The 13,935-nt window shown below is 38.5% G+C and overlaps 1 protein-coding gene across 2 annotated transcripts in view; it reads right to left on the bottom strand.

Annotated features, from left to right (window-relative positions):
* The window catches only part of LOC148952171 (ankyrin repeat and BTB/POZ domain-containing protein 2), a 321,201-nt gene extending 310,685 nt beyond the window's left edge, over nt 1-10,516 (bottom strand). The window contains exon 1 of one of the 2 annotated variants that reach the window (XM_089089639.1): nt 10,400-10,516. Coding sequence is in view for 1 of the 2 variants with exons in the window: in XM_089089641.1 (XP_088945767.1) it covers nt 10,400-10,410 (11 nt within the window). In the remaining variant the exon portion in view is untranslated. The remainder of the gene's footprint in view (nt 1-10,399) is intronic. The other variant, XM_089089641.1, reaches the window with a different exon arrangement.
* Between the last annotated feature and the right edge of the window lie 3,419 nt (nt 10,517-13,935).

Here is a 13,935-nt window from a genome sequence, read left to right as displayed (position 1 = left end):
TTAATGACCATCAAGTAAAGAAAAATCACACGGAATTAGGCATCTGAGTCTCTCAATCCCCGTAAAGTTCTTTTAAAATATACAAAAACTACTTTTTTAACACAAAGAACCCCCATGTGACTGAACCCCTGTATAACTGAAACCCTGTACAACTGAACCTCCGTGCTAAATTTCATTACGTTTAATATCTAGCCACCAAATGCTCCAAGCCTCAGAAGAAAAAGGGATTTGAAAACAGGGAGCCCGATTTTCGAAAAAAAGGGGTACCCCCCGTGCAACTGAATCCCCTTGTAACTGAACCCGTGTATAACCGAAACCCCCCTGCAACTGTATCCCCTTTAACTGAATCCCTCGTGCAAGTCACCCCTCTATGCAACCCATCCCCCTCAAAACACTTTTCAGCCATTTCTTTTTAAATTGACAATATTTTTCAAACGTTACTTATGTATTATACAGATCACATCTGCGAGGTAAAGCTAGGTCAAGTCACAATGTCATTCTATCGTTACTTTTCAATTAAGCTATTGAATACTCTCTAGCAATGTCTCTTGTAAACGTCAAATCTATTAAGTATCTGAGCTTATTCTTTGTATTGTTGACACAAATGCTCCAAGCCTCAGAAGAAAAAGGGATTTTGAAAACAGGGAGCCCGATTTTCGAAAAAAAGGGATACCCCCGTGCAACTGAATCCCCTTGTAACTGAACCCCGTGTATAACCGAAACCCCTCGTGCAACTGTATCTCCTTTAACTGCACCATCGTGTAAGTCACACCTCTATTCAACCCATCCCGTTCAAAACACTTTTCAGCCGTTTCTTTTTAAATTGACAATATTTTTCAAACGTTACTTATGTATTATACAGATCACATCGGCGAGGTAAAGCTAGGTTAAGTCACAATATCATTCTATCGTTACTTTTCAATTAAGCTATTGAATACTTTCTAGCAATGTCTCTTGTAAACGTCAAATCTATTAAGTATCTGAGCTTATTCTTTGTATTGTTGACACAAATGCTCCAAGCCTCAGAAGAAAAAGGGATTTTGAAAACAGGGAGCCCGATTTCCGAAAAAAAGGGATACCCCCCGTGCAACTGAATCCCCTGGTAACTGACCCCGTGTATAACAGACACCCCCCGTGCCACTGGAGCCCCTTGAACTGACCCCTCGTGCCAGTCATCCCTCGCGGCCCCCCCACCCCCGCCCAACACATTTCTACCCTGTCTTGTTTATTTGACAATATTTTTCAAACGGTACTTATGTATTATACAGATCACATCGGCGAGGTAAAGCTAGGTCAAGTCACAATGTCATTCTATCGTTACTTTTCAAATAAGCTATTGAATACTTTCTAGGAATGTCTCTTGTAAACGTCAAATCTATTAAGTATCTGAGCTTATTCTTTGTATTGTTGATGCAAGCATCTCATTCTTTAATTACCCGTTGACAAAGAGTGTAATGACTGAGTGTAATGACATGTTTACCTACCAGAAAAACCGGAAGGAACATAAAGGGGTAGAAGTGGTACCTTGGTATATACTGTCATTACCCAACAGAAATATGTAACGAGCAATTTTCAACAAAAAAATGTCGTTGCATTACTGAGACTTCAATTCATTCAGAATTATAGTTGGGCACTGTCATCACTGTAGCTTCCAATATTCTAATCTTCGTTCGCCGACTTATCTTCCTATTCTTCCAAACTTTTTTCAACTATGAAAAACACCCTGGGCCTTGGCAATTCTATTTTTAAGATCTTCACTGCATCCACCATATTTAATAATATTTTATCTAGGTCAGTAAAGGTTTCCACTTGATCGACCTTCTGATTACCCAACATCACCTATTCACCCTTCATTTAGGCCTTGTCTAAGCGACTTAATCTTTAAACATTAATTTTCAAGCCTATTCTTGCACCATAAACTCTCAAGCCTCTATAAAATCGTTCTTTTTGCTAACATTTTCATCTAAGACACCTAAATCATCAGCATAATCTAAGTCTAGAAGAGTTCTACCCTCCCATTTGATTCGATGCTCTCTTATAGCTTCTGCCGTATTCCTTAGGAGGATCCATATAAATGGGGATGGAACACAAATCTGCTTAACTCCTGATCAATATAAACCGCCTACTAACCTCATTGCCTACCTTAGCCGCATCAATGATCTTCTCGTACATAGCATATATTCACTTTACTGTATTTATCTGGTGCGCAATACAAGGATAGGACCTTCGCTAAAGCTCTTCTATCGGCTGAACTAAATGGTTGTTCATAAACTAAGGACAAAAGTAAGGGCACTAAGGACACTTCTCAATTATTAATCTAAGAGTGAAAATTTGGTCGACGCATCCACTCCTCTTTCTAGAACCCTACTGTTCTTCTCTTGAAACCTTATCAACAGTATCTCTAAGTCTAAAAAGTATCATCATGCCAAGTAATTTGCTCCCTACAGAAACCAAGCCTCTAATGCCTCTATAATTACCACGCCCACGCTTATCACCTTTCATATAAAGGGGTTTAATTGAAGCTTCCCTAAAATCGCTAGGTACCCCCCCCCCCTCTTCAAAAATATTATTCATAGTCTTCAGTAATGTATCTCTAACTTCCCAACCACCATATTTCAAAAATTCATTTAGCCTACCCCACTATCAGTACCTGAGGCCTTATTATTTTTTCATCCTTTTACACTGTTTCTAACTCTTCCTCGCAAAATAAATCTTCTTTGACTTTCAAATGGCCAAAAAATTTCTTTCTTGTCCATATCATTTCCTGTAACTTTACCACGGTTTAACACAATCTCAAAATGTTCTGCTCATCTCTATTTACCCCTTTCCTTATCACCAGTTGAGGGCATGTCCCTATCTTTAAATCTGACATGTCCAGACTAACTACTCACCCTCTCAATTTTTTAGCATGCCGATACAAATTTTATTATTATGCCGTCTGGCTGCATCTTCCAGATCTTAGGCAATTTTATCCATGGCCTCTACTTCACACCTCCCTAATTCATATTTCAAAGCATTCTCACTGAAATTCCTGGCTGTGTTTCTAATTTTCTTACCTAGGACACCAGTTGCTACCTCACAAACTGTTTTCCTAAAATTATTCCATCCATCTTCTACATTCTCAAATTTTAGAATCTTCGGTTTCACATTCAACTGTTCCTTAAAAATTTCTATTAAATTCCCATCCTAGAATGTACCAACGGCATAACTCCCCGAAAGGTAGCTGCCCTTCCTAAACTTCAGGTTTATATTAACTCTAGACACCACTAGATGGTAATCTTTACTTTAACATCAGTAACAGCACTCCTGTATACTGCAATATGTGCTATCGATCCTGCCAGCCTTCGATTTACAATAACATCAAACAGTTCGTTGTAACAAACTGTAAGTAAGGAGCGATAAGACTCAATAGTAGCCGAAACTCTAAAAACGGAACTGATGTCAATAGATACACCAAAAGAATCGGATTATTATGCTGAAAATCCAATAATAATAAGTTTTTTCAACTAAAAGTAAGGAGCAACATTAAATCTTAAAACGAACAGAAATTATACTCGAGATCTCCCTCTTCAAACTCAAGCCTTTAAGTTAATATGAAAAGGCTTTTACGGTTCTAACAAAACGACCCTTGTGTTTCAAGAGACGATTTTAGGTGATTGGGGCAGAATTATTATTTGTGTGTACAGAACGGGGTGTCGAGGAGGAGTAACCCCCCTCATATAAGTAATAATTTCTGCTCGTTTTAAGTTTTAATGTTGCTCTTTACTTTCAGTTGGAAAAACTTGTTTTTATTTAATTTCTGATTTTTTTTCTAAATAACACCAGGAAATTTGGCTCCAACTCTACGGAAAAATCCCTCCTCCCTATGGACATGTTGTCTAGACAATTCAACCCTAGTGAAAATTTACCCTGGACCATTGCCCTTAATATTTCCACACGTTAAACTGAATTGGCAAAGAAAATCAAGACATAAGAAGAATTTCCTATAGGAATTCTGGCAAATTCCCCTAGTGTAAAATTTCCCCTGAAAAATCCACCCCGTGGAAACTTCCCTCCCATGGAAAAAATTTGTGTTGAAAATTACCCCAGCAGAAAATTCAACCCCCCCCCAAAAAGATGTGTGCATACCTCCCAATAACAAATACTATACATAAACACTGGGCAAATTTTATAATTTAAAGACCTTTCCCCAGGGACTGTGGGGGGGGCATGATATCTCCCAAGGCATAGTTATTCGGCCTTTCAACTATGTTGAAAAAAATAGCTATCACAAAATTTTGATCAGACGTTTTGAAAAAAAATGTGGCGTGGGATGGGGCATAGTTGCCCTCCAATATTTTTGGTCACATAAAAAGGGCGCTGGAACTTTTTAATTTCCGTTCGAATGAACTCTCTCCCCATATTCTATTAGCACTGGTTTGATACGATCACCTCTGAAAAAAAAAACACAAAAAAACAAAAATAAATTACCAAATAAACAGGCTTCCGTGATCTTCCTTCTGGCAAAATATTCAAAATTTTAAGTTTTCAAACAGTTCTTGGTAACGAACTGTAAGTAAGGAGCGACCCGGCTCAATGGTAACCGATAGTCTAAAAAACGGAATTTTGATACCAGTAGATACATCAAAAGAATCAGATTTTAATTCTGATTTTAAATATTTAAGTTTCATCAAGTTTAATCTTACCCATCAAAAGTTACGCGCCTGAGAAAATTTGGCTGATTTTCGAAAAAAGGAAGAAAGACCATCTAAAAGTTATAGAACCTTAATGAAAATCACACCATCATATTCAGCGTATCAGAGAACCCTACTGTAGAGGTTTCAAGCTCCTATCCATAAAAATGTGGAATTTTCCATTTTTTGCCAGAAGAAAGATCACGTATGCGTGTTTTTTTGTTGTTTTTTTTCTTTTCCCCAGGGGTAATTGTATTGACCCAGTGGTCCTAGAATATCCTCAGAGGGCTCATTGGAACGGAAATTAAAAGTTCTAGTGCCCTTTTTAAGCGACCAAAAAAAATGGAGGGCAACTAGGCCCCCTCCCACGCTCTTTTTTTCTCAAAGTCACCCAATTAAAATTTTGAGATAGCCATTTTGTTCAGAACAGTCGAAAATCTAATAAATATGTCTTTTAGGATGACTTAATCCCCCACAATTCCCAGGGGAAGGGCTGCAAGTTATGAACTTTGCCCATTGCTTAAATTTTGTATTGGTTATTGGGAAGTATACAGACGTTTTCAGGAAGGATTTTTTTCTGGTGGGGGGGGGGCGGGAGGAGGGGGTTACTCGGGAGAGTCTTTCCGTGGAAGATGTTTCTTTGGGGTAAGGGACATCTAAACTTATGGGTAAGGGACATTTAAAACTTAAAACGAACAGAAATTATTCCGTATATGAAAGGGGCTGTCCCCTCCTCAACACCTCGCTCTTTACGCTAAAGTTTGACTCTGTCACAACTTTATTTTTTAAAACAATAAAAAACTTTAGCGTAAAGAGCGAGACGTTGAGGAGGCGACAGCCCCTTTCATATACGAAATAATTTCTGTTCGTTTTAAGTTTTAATGTCGCTCCTTACTTTCAGTTTAAAAAACTTGTTTTTTTTTATTTAATTACAGATAGGAGCTTGAAAACACTACAGTACGGTTCTCTGATACTAGCTACAGACGCTGAATCAGATGGTGTCATTTTCATTAAGATTCTATGACTTTTAGGGGGGTTTCTCACTTTTTTCGAAAATCAGGCAAATTGTCTCAGGCTCGTAGCCTTTGGTGGGTAAGACTAAACTTAATGAAACTTATGTATTTGAAATCAGCAACATCAACCAAATCTTTTAATATAGGCTATCTATTGGTACCAAACTTCCGTTTTTTAGACTTTCGGTTACTATTGAGCTGAGTCGCTCCTTACTTACAGTTCTTTACCACGAACTGTTTGATTCCAAATATATAAGATTCAGTTAGTTTAGTATTACCCATAAAAGGCTACGAACCTGAGAAAATTTGCCTTATTTTCAAAGACAGGGGGGAACGCCGCCTAAAATATACAGGATCTTAATGAAAATCACAACATCAGATTCAGCAAAACATGGAATCTGAATGAAAATTACACCATCAGATTCAGCGTATCAGAGAACCCTACTGTAAATGTTTCAAGTCCTATCTGCAAAAATTTGGAATTTTGTATTTTTTGCCAGAAGGAAGATCAGGGATGCGTGTTTGCTATTTTTATTTCTTTTTTTTTGTTTTTGTTTTTTTTTCCAGGGGTGATCGTATCGAGCCAATGGTCCTGGAACATCAGGAGAAGGCTCATTTGGACGGAAATTAAAAGTTCTAGTGTCCTTTTTAAGTGGCCGACAAGATTGAAGGGCAAATAGCCCCCCCCCTCACGCCCCTTTTCCCCCAAAATCGTCCGATTAAAATTTCGGGATAGTCATTTTGTTCAGTATAGTTGAAGTCTCAAAGCTATGCCTTTGGAGATAACACAACCCCCCCCCCCGTCCCCCAGCCTCTGGGGATAGGTATTTAAGTAATACAATTTGCCCATTATTTACGATAATGGTATAATGGTATTATAAAGTATTTGTTATTGGGGGAGTATACAGAAATTTTGGGGCGAGATTTTCTGCTTGGGGTGAGTTTCCATGGGGATAATTTTTCGTGTGGAGAGAAATTTCGGGAGGTGAAGTTTCCAGGGAAAAGTTTTCCAGGGAAGGATATGACAGATTTCCTATACGAATTTCTTTTATTTATCTTATTTCTCTTCGCCTGCTCAATTTTGCATGTGTAGATGTTCCGGGGGAATTGTCCGATGAAAATTTTAAGCGTATTTGAATTTGTGGAAAATAATTTCCACGGAACGGGGGATTTCCAGAGTGATCGGAAAACGATTAGAACTTAGTCTTCATCAAATGAAATTATGCTAAGGAGAAATTTTCATGCTGAATCTTCCGCAAGAAATTTTACGGAGGGAGGATTTCAGCGAAAATGGAATTGCCCGGAAGGAATTTTGCGGGGGGGGGGGGTGTTTTTTACGTGTGAGGAATTTCCCTTGGAGGAATTTCCCGGTGAGGAGAGGGAATTTTTTATGGAGGGTGAGCCAGATTTACCGGCATGGTAAATTAAATGAAATAAAAAAGTTTTTTCAACAGAAAGTAAGGAGCAAAATTGAAATTCAAAACGAACAGAAATTATTCCACACATGAAGGGTCCCCCCTCCTCAACACCTTGCTCTTTACGCTAAAGTTTGACTGTGTGTCCCATTCTTGTAAGAACGACTCCTGAAACACAAAGGTTGTTTAATTAGAATAAGAAGCTTTTTAAAGTGCTAGAAACTTTAGCGTGAAGAGCAAGATATTGAGCATAATGACGGGGGGGGGGGGAAACCCCTTCATAAACGGAATAATTTATGCTTGTTTTGAGTTTTAATGTTGCTCCTTACTTTCCGTTTAAGAACTTGTTTTTTTTTCATTTAATAAGATTAGCCGTCCTAGTATCATGTGAGCACCATGTTAAATTATGGGCCATTTTATGACCGAATCGAACAAAAACTATTAAGTTTTTTCAATGGAGAGTCGTTCTTAAAGAATTGGGAGAAATGGTCAAACTTTAGCATAAAAAGCAAGTTTTAATGTTGCCTTTTACTTTCAGTTTTTTTTTTAAATTCGATTTCTGATAGTTTTTCAAATCAAGCCCAGGTCTAACTAAGATATGATTTGAACCAGCCCCATAAACTCCAATTTCCTTCTGTTCGATTGCATATATCAATGATTGTAAATTGATTACCAGCGTCCTGCTTTTTCAGTTTTTCTGCTTAATAATTAAAATGTTGGATTGTAATTAAAATTTAGGACAAAATTTAGATATTTTGTCAAAATTTTCGATGAACAGTAATCCGTTTGAATAAGTTCTTATTAATATATTTACTACAGAATCTCAGGTAGGCAGTGAGGGGAGTTAATGTTCATATGGAAGGAAATTCTAGATGACTTTTGATCTTCTAAGCGGTTGAAGCCATCGCAATCTCTAGTATGTCTCTTATGCTCAAATACATTGTATGCATATGTTTAAGTGCATTGAAACTTTATATATAAATAGGAAAATAGAAATATTATCTTTTAAAATCACTGAAAACAAAGCTCCTTCCAAACCCTCCCTCCAGCAAAATTTCCTGGTGACGCTCGTGATGAACCGCCTTGCCTTTTCCACCTCTGTGCCGGTAGGCATGTGACTAATATTTTGTGCTGCATAGACAAAAATTGTTGAAATTGGAGATCCCCCTCCCACCCAGCATAAATAATATACGCGTAGACCATAAACGTGAAACTCAACTCTGTCGCCACTATGATACCCACAAGTAGTGTGTCCAATTCGAGGATAGGGACGGAGGAAGGAGCTTATGGCAGAGCAGAGACCCCTCATAAATACGGCATCAAATTGTATCTCAGTGTGAAAAGACCCTAAAGTGTGACCCAACAGTCCTACCATCAGCCCTTAAATTGTTATGCGTTAAAACGTGGCATTTTGCTTCAAAAGAGGCTTTTTGGAAAACCAGATTCTGAATTCATTACGTAGGCCATCATGCTTTAAAATTTGGATGGAAGAATGAATGCGATCAAACAGTTCGTGGTAACGAACTGTAAGTAATGAGCGACACGGCTCAATAATAACCGAAACTACAAAAAAAACGGATTTTTGATACCAATAATTTAAAAAGAATTAGATTTGTTATGCTGATTTGGAATATATACGTGTTATTAAGTTTTGTCTTATCCATTAAAGTTACGAGCCTGGGAAAATTTGCCTGATTTAAAAAAAAGGGGTAAACACCCTCTAAAAAGTCATGGAATCTGAATGAAAATTACACCATCAGATTCAGCGTATCAGAGAACACTACTGTAGAAATTTGGATCTCCTATCAGCAAAAATCTGGACTTTTTTATTTTTTGCCAGAAGGAATATCACGGATGCGTGTTTATTTTTTTTTTCTCTTTTTTGTTTGTTTTCCCCAGGGGTGATCATATCAACCCAGTGGGCCTAAAACATCGGAAGATGGCTCGTTCTAATGGAAATTGAAAACTCTAGTGTCCTTTTTAAGTTTCCAATTGGAGGGCAACTAGGCCCCCTCCACCCCACTTTTTCCCCAAAATCAGTCGATCAAAGTGTTGAGATAGTTATTTTATTCAACATAGTCGAAAGGCCCAATAGTTATGCATTTGGAGATAACATGGCCCCCCACAGCCCCTGTGGAACATCTTTAAGTTATAAAATTTGCCTATTGTAGTATTTGTTATTCCGAAGTATTGCATGCAGGTAAATTTCTACCAAATCATATTATTGAGTTAGGGATAAAGTGAATACACCATTCGATGCCTTTTTTTATGCTGATTACGAATATAATAATCATTTCTAGCGGAAATGAATTTCAGCCCCCCCCCCTATATATGCCAATTCAGGGTTTGGTTTGGTTAGGTTGTAGAAATATATACCCTGAATTGGCATATATAGGGGGGGAGGGCTGAAATTCATTTCCGATAGAAATGATTACTATATTCGTAATCAGCATAAAAGTAATCAGCGCTAAAAGCGTAATCAGTGTTAAAAGGCATCGAGTGGTATATTCACTTTATGCGTAAGTCAATAATATGATTTGGTAGAAATTTACCTGCATGCATATTTGGAAAGTTTAAACTTAGTTCTCATTTTACATCAGAAATAAAATTTACCCCCGCCCCCCTAATGTGCAAGTATATACCTTGAATTGGTATATATATAGGGGTGGGTATAAAATTCATTTCCGACAAAAATGATTATTATATTTGGAAAGAGCATAAAAAAAGGCATCGAGTGGTATGTATACTTTATTCGTAATTCAATAATATGAACTGCGAAAAATTTATCCCAGTTTGTAGGGCTAAAAGGAAAGCAGGTCGACCGCGGTTGAGATGTTGGCCTCAGGCTGCTTGGTGCTGCGATGAATTGTTAGTAGTAGTTGATAAAAAAATAGTGTAGACTCTCTTAATGCCCTTTTCCTCTCTTTAATTGCTTTGCCCCCTCTAAATTAGGATCTACAAACCAGTAAAACCAGGAGACTTTTCCATATAGCCTCTGGTAATATCTGACTCCATCAGGGGCAACCGGGGTACAATTGTTGCGGCAGTGACCATTATATTTGGGAAAAGTATTGAATGAATAATCTGGTGGGATTTTTCTTCTGTTATTAGGCTATAGTATTGGTTATTATATAGTGTTAATTATAGCGTTTAGTTCAGAAAAGGGCGCTTTCACTAAAGGTTAAACTAAAGGTTTCACTAGAGGTTTCAATATTATTTGCCGCATGGAATACGGACGCCGGAATCCAGCTTAGGCTGAATTTCAACCAACCACAAATCAGATAGGGAAGGATCTTACCGGGCTCGCATTAGAAAAAAAGATTTGTTGCTTGAATTTTGGAAATGTATATCCTGCTTTTATGTGACAATTCCTTTAGTTGTAGCCACATTCACTTTGTTATGCCCACATACTTTTAACTACCTATTCATGAGGACTGCAAAGCAAGAATCTGGCGTCAACACCCTAAGAAGCAGCGTTCGCCCTAAGGCCGAGTACTTCTTTCAGTGTCCACACCTGTGCTACATAAAATGAAGCGCGGATGGATCAGTATAGGAACATTTTAACGGCGACCTGCTAGGTATGCCTAAATAAGCGGCAGCTAACTTATTATTAATGAGGTATGGCCTAGCTCGGCCGCTAAAACCTAAACACATTCCCGGCGAAAAAGAAGTTCCAAATAATTGCGGTTTGAAGTTAACAGGGTATACGGAAAACGAAAACACTATGTTTTTAAACAAGGAAAAAACGAAAAGGAGATGCCAAGGAGTTTATCAACGAAACAGGGAAAATCAAAGGCAACGCAGGTTCTAGGCGTTTACCCCCCGGCGAATACCCCCCAGAAAATACCTTCCGGGAAATAACCCGCGGAAAATACCCCCTCCCCCCGCGGAAAATATCCCCTGGAAAATACCCCGGTGGAAAATAAGGCTTTCCAAATTTGAGAATTTTATTTGAGTTTTATTTTATTAATTTCCGTACTGGGAAGGAATTTCGGCACTTGTGTATTATGCGCCGCTCACTCAAGTTTACGCTGTGAAAAACTCGAGAAATAACCGGTTCCTTCGTTAGTTTTTTTTTTTCAGCTTAGCGCGAGACAAGACAAAGACAAGTGACAGAATATATGGGAAATATATAATTTGGGGTATATATTTGCACCTAAGGAGGGGGAGGGGTGTAAAGTATTTAAACCGTTTGAAGTCAGAAAACAATTCTTTTGAGGCATATGGCCACTAAAATATTACAGAAGAACAGCGAGATATCTGGAAATTTTATTAACGAAAAAAAATCCTAGTATAAAGTAAATGTGATGTTTCATTTAATATTTTTTTAAAGTGTTAAGTATTTTTTTTTCGATGACTGTTTTTCTGAGCATTAAGTACTATTATTAGGTTAATGTAGCCTAGTGTTTCATTTAAGGGTTTTATGATGATCGCCGATCAAAGTTTATGTTATTTTTGCCTTTCATTTATGTTATTTTACTGTGTTCATGACCGTATATTTGGCTTTAAAATACACTTACCCATCTATCTATCTAATATCCAGAACAATTGTACCAAACACATTTTGCATGCAGACCCGCTATACTTTACCCCCCCCCCCTACTGTGGAAATCTATAGCCCAAATTTATGTCTAAAGTAACGAAGAAACTAACGAAAAAACAATGTGTTCTCGAATTTTACATAGCGTAAATTTTCGGGGGGGGGGGTATTTCCCTTGGGGTATTTTCATGGGGGAAATTTTCACGGGGGAATTTTCCTGGGGGGGGGGGGGTATTTTCCGGGGGGGGGTAGTTTCCGTGGCGGACGGGGTATTTTCCGTGGGGGATATTTTCGGGGGGGGGGGCTTTTTTCCCGCGAGGGTATTTTCATGGGGGAATTTCCCGGAGGTATTTTCCGGGGGGTCGTAGTTTCCGCGGCGGAGGGGAATTTTCTGGGAGGGTATTTTCTGGGGAGGGGGTGATTTGCGCGGGGGGGGGGAGCGGTAAAAGCCGGCCACCGGTAGCGCAATAGCGCTGCCTAAGTAAAGGCTGATGTTGGTACAATGTATGATTTTTGTGTTCACCAAGACACTTTACACAGAAGGATTTGTCGTAGAAACTTCGGAAGGAACTCATTCGATTGGAAGTCTAAATTGCTATTGCCCTTTCTTTTTCTAAGGATCAAAAGTGATTGGAGGGCATCCATCCCCCTTCCCATGCCTATTAACTCACCGAACACATCCGATCAAAATTTTGAGATAGCCATTTTGTTCCATATAGTTGAAAAAGCCAGTTACTATGTCTCTGGGGATGTCAACCCCCTCCCCCCCCCCCCACACAGCCCTCAGAGCAATGGCTGTAGGTTTTTCAATTTGCCCATTGTTTACATATAGGCCTAGTATTTGTTATTGAGATTGGAGGGCATGTTCAATCTTTTGTTTTCAAAAAGACGAAGGGCATTCAGGTGAAGCTTTCAGAGAATGGGGTGGGGGTGAGGGTGTTGAGTTAAATCAAAACACATTATGGGCAGACAGGTTGTCAAAAGGGCGTAACTCAGGAATGACTGACGGAATAAATTTGGTCATATCGACCCAGTGATTGTAGAATGACGAGGCTCATTTTAAAGGAAATTTCCATACCTACTATTCTTTTTAAGTAACAAAAAATATCATGCAAAAGCAAAGTGACATGCCACTGCAAACTAGTAAAGAGTGAACCCTGACCCATTCTGACCAGAAGTTCAAAAACACGTTGAAGAAAAAAAAAACAAAAAAAAAAAACAAAAAAAAAAACATCTACTGGGAAAAGATTGTCATTTGTAGCTAATTCAGGAACGGTAACTACTATTTCTATTGATCTTAATAGTAAAATATTATTTTAAAAAGAAATCTGTAGAGATTTCTAAAGAGCAAGAGACTCTTGGAAATGGTGCAGGATACAAATGGAAAGTACACCACTGGCATTACAATTGTCAAAACTCATCACACTGAATTACAGCGTTCCTTGAACAACAAGGAAAATCGCTTTTTGCATGGAAAGCAATGATGTGTACCTTTTTTTTTGTTTTTTCTTTCCTTCACTGCTAGTGGGGCACTGTAACATCACGGAGAGCGTTTAAGGGCTTGTTTGAAAGCTATTTCGTACATCTACGTGCTTTTTATAAATTTGACTTCGTAACGCCATCATGAAGTGTCACATGACACCGAAAGCTGCACTTTGGATGCTATTTCTAGAGTGAAAATGCTGGGAAGTATGATAAGGGTACCAAAATAATCTCCATGGTAAAAATTCTAAAATTGAGATTTGCGATCCCCCATCTTGTATGCTCCTCCTCCCAGCAGACGCGCCGTTTGGGGGTGGCAAGGGGGGCAGTTACTCCCCAATAATGGGGAGAAAAAAATATTTTATATCCCATTCCCTTTGACTATCCAGATATGGCCCCTCTTGCCCATCCAATGAAAATGCTGGAGATTTGCCCCTGCCTCCCAGCCTCCTTAATAAATTTAATAAATCGACTTCTGATTCACAGAACTAGGCTTGTTCCACTGGCTACGCTAGTTCCAGACTACGCTAGTAGCTTTAATTCCCAAAATGATGGGGGGGGGGGAGAATTCCATATATAGGGGGGTTGGCAAATTAGTTTTTTCAATGAAAAATAACAAAAAGTGCACTTTTCAATAAAAATATTAAAATTTTTTTTTCAGAATCTAGGGGAGGCGAAAAAGATAAATGGACAGGCTCTCCTACCCCCCTCCCCTACTCCCAATTAAAACCACATGAACTAGCAGGACTCACTCAGAGATGCTGATCGTATCAACGGACTTTTAATTACATTAAATTAAAACAAAACTTTTT

The sequence above is a fragment of the Artemia sp. Qi Xiang Cuo genome, chromosome 5 (assembly GCF_049724085.1).
Source record: "Artemia sp. Qi Xiang Cuo chromosome 5, ASM4972408v1, whole genome shotgun sequence".
Taxonomy (NCBI): domain Eukaryota; kingdom Metazoa; phylum Arthropoda; class Branchiopoda; order Anostraca; family Artemiidae; genus Artemia; species Artemia sp. Qi Xiang Cuo.
Note: the sequence above shows the minus strand (reverse complement) of the source record. Positions and strands in the feature narration are given on the sequence as shown.